Genomic DNA, 7,296 nt, shown 5'->3' with positions numbered 1-7,296 from the left:
GTGTCAAAGTAAAAGAAGCCAGACTCCGACAAATCAGTATCTCATGTTTTTCTGACATGCATAATTTAGAGAAAAAAAAAGACGTGAAAGCAAAACAGGGATTATTTGGGAAGGTGAATGGGATCAACAGGAAGGATGAGGGACGAGGATGGATATATATATATATATATATATGAAAATGCCATAAGGAAACCTATTATTTTATACAAGTAATAAAATAACTTTGAGAGTGTTAATATGATGAAAAGTATTATCCTTCCTTGCTTTGCTCATTTTTGTATGAAAAATATGATATGTAATCTTCACTCATCCTGTGAAATCTACATGTTCCCAACCTTCTTTTGACAAAATGCAGAAACTCTCTCAAAAAGGTTGAGAAATTTTGTTAAGAGATTAGTGGAGGCCAACACTGCATCTTAGCAGTCTTGATTCTGCCTTTGCCTGTCAGATCCTTCCACATAAGGGACCTGGCCATTTTCTTTCGGAGATCAGATGAGGGTCCCAGACAAAGAGAAGGAGCCTTCTTGATGCCCAGTTTAAATATATTGGCAAAAGTCTAATGGAAACTGCTGCAATGAGATTGAGCTGGAGATAGTGATTCCCAGTTTCTGATGCAGTACCTACTCTAAGATGGATCTGCAGCATACAACATTTATTCACTCCTTCAAATATGTTTACTTATGTGTCTCAGCTCTGTGGCTTACCAAACCAGATAATTCATTTGTTTCCTGTTTCAGTCTTTCCCTTTTTTTTCTTTCTTCCTTGCTGTCCACTTCTTTCCTTCTTCCTTCCTCCTTTCCTTCCTTCCTTCCTTCCTTCCTTCCTCTGTTCCTTCCTTCTTTCTTCCCATTCTCATTCCCTCCCTCTCTTCCTTCCTTCCTTCTTTTCTTCCTTCCTTCCTTCCTTCCTTCCTTCCTTCTTTCCTTCCTTCCTTCCTTCTCTTCCTTTTTGTCTTCCCATGTACTCTCTTTCTTGCTTGCTTTATTTTGAAAATCAGTTATCTATTAACCACGTAATTTCTCCAAGCTTAGGTCTTTATTCAGAAGGCTTGTCTTCCATGCAGACAACCAGGGTTTAGTTAGATTTTATGATTACTTATTCAGTGGTAACTTGTCAGCAGCCACCATCTCTCAGAAGGTTAGACAACGCCCCTCAAAGATGGAAAGATCCTCAGACATCTCTGCCCCAACCTTTTCTTATTTCCTTAAGTCTATATGCAGCAAGATGTGCCTGTGCTATAGCAAACAGACATACAAAGCAGGCAAGCAGACAGGAAGACAGACAGAGACACACAGGGAGACAGGCAGACAGGCAGAAAGGCACACACACACACACACACACACACACACACACACACACACACACACACACACCAGTGCTGCAGAAGTTTGCTTGCCTCCTTCATGGATCCTTGGTGATCTTCCATGCATGGATAGTAATGATGATGATAGTGATGATGATTAATGAATTTCTCCTTCGACCCAATATGTAATTATTGGCATTATTGATATTAGTGACTCCCTTCCTAGATCCTCCCGCAGAAGGGGGATGTAGTTATTGGCTTCTCACAGCCTTTGGGCAGTGGGGGGTGGTTAGAAATACAGGAGTCCGGTTGTAACAAACAGCAGGATTTCTCAGAATGACAGCTCGCTGCATAGCATAGAGCTCATTTCTAGTCCTGGTATTTCAGCTACTTGTTTTTCCTGTGGTCTTCCTCAGACTCACCCTGTTAAGCCTCAGTTTGTCTCCCTGTAAATTAGATGAGGAGGAAAGGATATTAAGTATGAATGGGGCAAGTTACTGTTGTGTTTTGCCTAGTTCCCTCTAGGGAGGCACCACAGTAGTTGCGTTCATGACTCAAATTGCCCCTGGACTCCTCAAACCTGGAGGTTAACATTCCCGAGGGAAGAGGCAATCTGGGACCACCACTCTCTTTTCCATTGCATCCCCCACCCCATGATGTCTGAGTGCCGTCTCCCTTTCTCTGCTGCTTTGGACTCTGACAGCATTGACTTGCAGAAGCTGTCGAAATACTAAACCCTCTTTAGGGACGCACCCTCAGCCTTCTCACTAACCTGCCATAATCCAGCTCTCAAAGTGGTACTTCTGGGTTTCAGAGGAGAGTGCGGTGTCTCTGGAGGCCAGATGCAGAACTCCTGGGTCACCGCAGGCAGTTTGGAGGTTGAAAAAAGTGTCCTGGCTGAGCTCATTCCGTTCCAAGCGACCCTCATTTGGGCTCCCAAATCCCCTAGAGTGTTCCCTCCCGATTCTCCAGCTGGCTCTTGTCTCATTCTCATTCTAGCCCCCAGAACTATACAGGCCTTTCCTGGCCACCCTTCTGTTCCCTGACAGCTACCTAGGTTGCTACACCTAGTGAGACGTGGGACCCTGGGGCCGTCTGTCCAGTTGCAACCGCAGTCTTTTCATCCCCTCTCCTTTCAGTTGCCTGAACCACAGCTTCTAGCCCGGTGTTTGGGGGCGCTGATGCAGAAAAGAAACGGAGAGTAAGGGAAATGGGAGATAATTAAGGCAAATTATGGGGCAGGGGGTGACAAAAGAAGAACCCTTAAGTCTAAGCTCTCAACTGCAGCAGGAGGGAAAAAAAGGGGGAGCGGAAAGGAGAGAGGCAAAAAAAGGAGGGGGCCAGGAGCTGGAAAGACTTTGCCAGCCCCTCCCGGCTCCCCAGCCCGGATAGACAGGGCGGGGGGTTCAGCCTCGGCTTCTCATTGGCTCTCGCGCGGGCCCCTCGACTTTCTATAAAAGCTGACTGCAGAAAGCGCGGCGGGCACCGGCTCTGAGCGCTAGTGGCGGCGGCGTCCAGACTCCGCCCAGCCCGCAGCGCCAGCCGGCCGCCTTCAGACGGACAGACTTACAGACTGATTGAAGAATTTGAGACAGAAGGATCCCAGAGTGAGCAGAGGAGGAGCGGTGCCGGGGGACGCCAGCCCGGGTCCCCTGGTAGGAACGCGCACCTCCTGCGCTTTGCAGGCGGGTGGCGAATTTGGGAGCCGGCGGGGTTTGCCCGCCCCGCGCTCCGCTGCCCCGCGCAGCTCTCTGAGAGCGGGATCCAGCCCTTTTGGGCTGCTTCCCGGCGCTTCTTCCCCCTTCCCTAACCCCCATCCCCAGACACCTGGGAGAACTCTCTCTTTTTCTTTCAGAGCTCCGTCGAGGGCTTCTCTTCCCCTCTCTTTTCCCGGGAGCTTCTTGCCCCAGTCGCTTTAAGGACCTCAGGGTCCACCAGAGAGCGTCAAGCTGGAGGCCCCAACCGCAGAAGCGCCCCTAGGGGCTTTCTCGAATCCTGGCACCATGAGCTATGGGGATGAGCTGACCCCCGAAGCTCTGAGCGTGCCCAGCGGCTTTGATGACCTGATCACCTCCACCACCTCCCAGGTGATTCAGGCCCTATCTGATGCTGCTTCTGCCGTGGGCCGGGCTGGCCGCAATGGCGTGCTTTCCATGCTGCCAGGCCAGGGTGACCTGGCTGACACATCGGGTCCCATCACATCGGAAGTAGTGTCCGAGGACGAGACTGTGCAGTTCTGGCTAGTGATAGGGTACACCATAGTGGTCTTTGCGGCCATCATAGGCAACTGGGTCTTAAACCATGTCATTATGAAGTATAAAAGGGTGCACACGGCAACTGGCCTCTTCGTCGTCAACATTTCCGTGACCAACATGATGCTGGCTCTTCTCAGCTCTCCCTTCACTATGGTAAGCAGGGTGCAGAGGAGGGGGGTCTGGGGTGCTGGGAAATAGCGAAGGCTTAACTTTGCTGTTTGGCGGGGGGGTGGGGAGGGAGGGAGCATTGGAATGGGTTGGTTTGGTTTGGGGAATGTTCGCCGTTTTTCAGAGAGACAATGTTGGCTGAGAGACATTGGAGAGACAATGACATGGATTTGGAAATATGGGGGGGGGAGGTAATGACAATGGAAACTGGCAAGACTTGTTGCTGAGTTCATCTCCCATATCTCCCATCTTGACTGAGGATGAGAGAGACTAAGACTGGAAGGCAGTGGAGACCTGTTGCTGGTGAGCTTTGCGTTGACCTGTGAGTCTGCATTGACTCACAAAGATCCAATCTCGGTTTCCCTAAATACAATGCTTGGACTAGAAGGTGATTGATACCTTTGGTGATGTGGTGTTTCTTCTACCATCTGCAAATTAGGTCATGGTGTGGGACAAGCATGAAAATCGTAGTGTGCAAAAGCTTATTTGCTTCTTAAGACAATCATGCCAGCAGCTTGGTGAAACCAGAAGGCTTTGGCTTGTATTTTGGGGGGCTTGTTGGGGGGGTGAGACTCAGCCCTGAGTCCTTGTGCCTTACAGAGCCTTGTCTCCCACAGGTGCGCTATCTGTGTACTTCCTTGGTGTTTGGGAAGATGACATGCCACCTCAGTTTCTTTGCCCAGTACTCTTGTGCCTATGTTACTGTGATGTCCATGGCTGCTATTTCTCTGGATCGACACCGGGTATGTGCTTCCCAGGTCTTGTGAAGGGATATAGTCTTGTTTTAGGTAGCTAGACACAGGTGAGATACCAATCTAGAAGATTCTTTTAGCTTCTTGAGACAATATGTGTAAATGTGTATGTCTAGGGTAATTGCAAAAAGGTGAAAAGCAGGCATTTCTCAAGTCAAATCTTACATAAGACAAATCTACCATTTTGAGTTGATGCTATGGGAAATAGAGATGTGGCAAATGGACACATGATCAAAGAATGTTCTCATGGAAAACATCTTCTATCTGCTGCATTGCGGAACTAGCTGGGGGTGGGGGGTGAGATGGGATGAGTCATAGGTGGGTGTGGCTTCAGAACTGCTGGTGGGTTGGATCTGGGAGGTGGGGGCTAGGCAAGGCGGAGGGATTTGGGATGAAGAGATTTGAGGACAGAGCTGGGAGGAGGATTGCAGTGATTTAAGCGGAAGTTGGGGGGAGTAGCTGAGAAACTGGGAGGGGTTACACAGTCAATCACAGCTGACGTAGATAGGCAATGGGTGGGGTCACATTGAAGGGTTTGTGCCTGCAGCCTATTGGGAGGAAGCAAGACATAGGATTTAGCAGATAGGAGATGGATAGAAGGAGAGATGAAGGAAGGAGAAGCTACAGAGGGATCAAGATGGGAGGGGCTAGGGGAGAGAAAAAGCTTGAAGCGAGCTGGCTAGGTGGGAGGGATGAAAGAATATGCAGAGTGTTTATCCATTCATATATATCAAAGGAAAATTTAAGCACACTTTTAGGTGTACATCACTGTTCTCCATGAAACTTGTTCAATCAGAGAGAGGAGCTTTAAAGCCAGTCTACTCACAATGATCTAATGTAGCCCTTTCATGAAATAAAAATCTCACACATCTCCTTAACTTCCCACCTGTCAACTCTTTGCACCTAGGCACCAAAATGTCAGCTGATGAATGACTAATAAGTAACCCTAATTTGAATGATTGAATTGGGTGGGGGTCCTTATCATTTCAGGTGATGCTTTACCCCCTGAAGTCCCGGATTACTCCCATGCAAGGCAATCTTTGCATCATTATCATCTGGATTGTGAGCACCTGTGCTGCTCTGCCGCATGCTGTTTACCAGAAGCTTTACCAAGTGGAGTTTGGGTAAGAGAAACACAAGATGGCTACTGTTTAGATGACCTTGAAAGCCATAGAGAACAATTCATCAAATAGGTGTTTGACTAATACACTTCAGGACATGGCCACAAACATGAAATTTTCAAAAGGGGTATTTATTATAATAGTTCCCAACAACTCACCCATTGAGTTATTAGATATATCGTTTCCTGTTTATGGCCATGATTTTTTTCCGATAGGACACAGAAGATGCCTGGATAAAGTGAATTCCAGAGCCCCTTTGATTTATAACTCCAGGCTTTCTACTGCACATAGATACAATGCAGTATATGTTTCTTCCTTAAGCCCTATTATTGTAGCACTTGGCTACAAAGCCTTAAGGCAAAGGCGACTGAAGCTGACGGCTTCCTTTCTCTGTTTTCTAACCTAGAAATGTATCTGAGGAAACTGCCTGCCTCCCCAGTTTCCCATACACTTCAGAATCCACATGGAAGTATGTTGACCTGGGCACCTTTTTAGTCTGCTTCGTTTTTCCACTGACGGTGCTGGTAGTTGTGTATGGTCATGTGGCCAAGAAGCTGTGGATCCATAATGCTGTTGATGATATCAATATTCACACTTACATCTGCCAGAGAGGAAAGAAGAAGCAGACCCTGAAGATGCTGATGACGGTGGTGCTCGTCTACACGATCAGTTGGCTCCCCCTCAATCTCTACCTGGTGCTGCTGTCTAGTGAATCCATCTCAAGCAACAATAGTCTCTACTTTTTCCTCCACTGGCTGGCAATTAGCAGCTCCTGCTACAACCCCTACATCTACTGCTGGCTCAGTGATAGCTTCCGGATTGAAGTTCAGAAGGTCATCATGGAAATCCAGAAGATGATCCTTGATGCCATCAGCCGCCTGAGGGGAGAGCACCGCCGACTGAGCTCTGTCTCCCCCACCCAGCGTCCTGCCTGGGTGGATCCCAATCCCGGAGTGCCCAAATTCCCACGATTCAAAGACTTTGATGAGCTACCCAGCCCCCCTCCTTCCCCACGGGTGGAAATCTCTTTCCTCTACCCAACAGTGCCTAGAGTTTAAGCTGCCCAGACCGCGATAGGTTATCCATCCTCAAAATACTTGAGATAGGATGGGACCAAAATAACTACGATGCATTCATTTCTCATGAGTGTGTGTGTGTGTGTGTGTGTGTGTGTGTGTGTGTGTAGAAAAGAGTCAGTACTTGAGGGGTGGGGGCCATATGAACCATCATGTCTCACTTTTTCATTGTTTTCTTTATGCATTTTTCCTGATTCCTTTCCTATTTTTTTCCCTCTCAGCACTGAGACTACTGCCACTCAGAGGAAGATGCTCCTCTCAAAAAATGAAGACATGCACAAGTTAGCACTGCAAAATAAAATTATGAAAATCCTCTTTTCTGACTCTACTTTTACTATCATACTGGTTTCATGTAAATTTGTCTTCTCCCATTACCCCCCACACACATTTTTTCATATAAAAAGAAAGCATAATGTGTTCACTGTTTTTTTTTATTGTTCCCATGTCTTTAGACTATGAGGATTTCACCTCAGCACGAGAGAGAAGGAAGAAATATTTCATCCTTCTTCTACTGCCTTTACTCTGGAGACTGTTCTTAAGGCCTTTTTATGGTATTGGTGTGTGTAAGGATAACAAGATGAGAATGGGACATGATATCCTCATTTTTTTCCATGCCCTTCC

The 7,296-nt window shown here is 47.3% G+C and overlaps 1 protein-coding gene across 1 annotated transcript; it reads left to right on the top strand.

Annotated features, from left to right (window-relative positions):
• The first annotated feature begins 3,306 nt into the window (after positions 1-3,306).
• Positions 3,307-6,657, top strand: LOC150040973 (G protein-coupled receptor 83-like). The gene is made up of 4 exons (XM_090326641.1): positions 3,307-3,711; positions 4,344-4,469; positions 5,469-5,602; positions 6,006-6,657. Exons 1-4 carry the CDS (start codon positions 3,307-3,309, stop codon positions 6,655-6,657), a joined length of 1,317 nt encoding a protein of 438 aa, XP_090182767.1.
• Positions 6,658-7,296: the final 639 nt, after the last annotated feature.

Source organism: Megascapheus bottae, chromosome X (assembly GCF_031878675.1).
Source record: "Megascapheus bottae isolate mThoBot1 chromosome X, mThoBot2.hap1, whole genome shotgun sequence".
Lineage (NCBI taxonomy): Eukaryota > Metazoa > Chordata > Mammalia > Rodentia > Geomyidae > Megascapheus > Megascapheus bottae.
Note: the sequence above shows the minus strand (reverse complement) of the source record. Positions and strands in the feature narration are given on the sequence as shown.

What these genes read in the sequence shown, in the direction of transcription:
- LOC150040973 (XM_090326641.1), top strand. Translation starts at nt 3,307, where the DNA reads ATGAGCTATGGGGATGAGCTGACCCCCGAAGCTCTGAGCGTGCCCAGC. An exon ending in TCAGCTCTCCCTTCACTATG is followed by an intron (nt 3,712 to 4,343) that starts GTAAGCAGGGTG and finishes TGTCTCCCACAG; the next exon opens with GTGCGCTATCTGTGTACTTC. An exon ending in TTTCTCTGGATCGACACCGG is followed by an intron (nt 4,470 to 5,468) that starts GTATGTGCTTCC and finishes TTATCATTTCAG; the next exon opens with GTGATGCTTTACCCCCTGAA.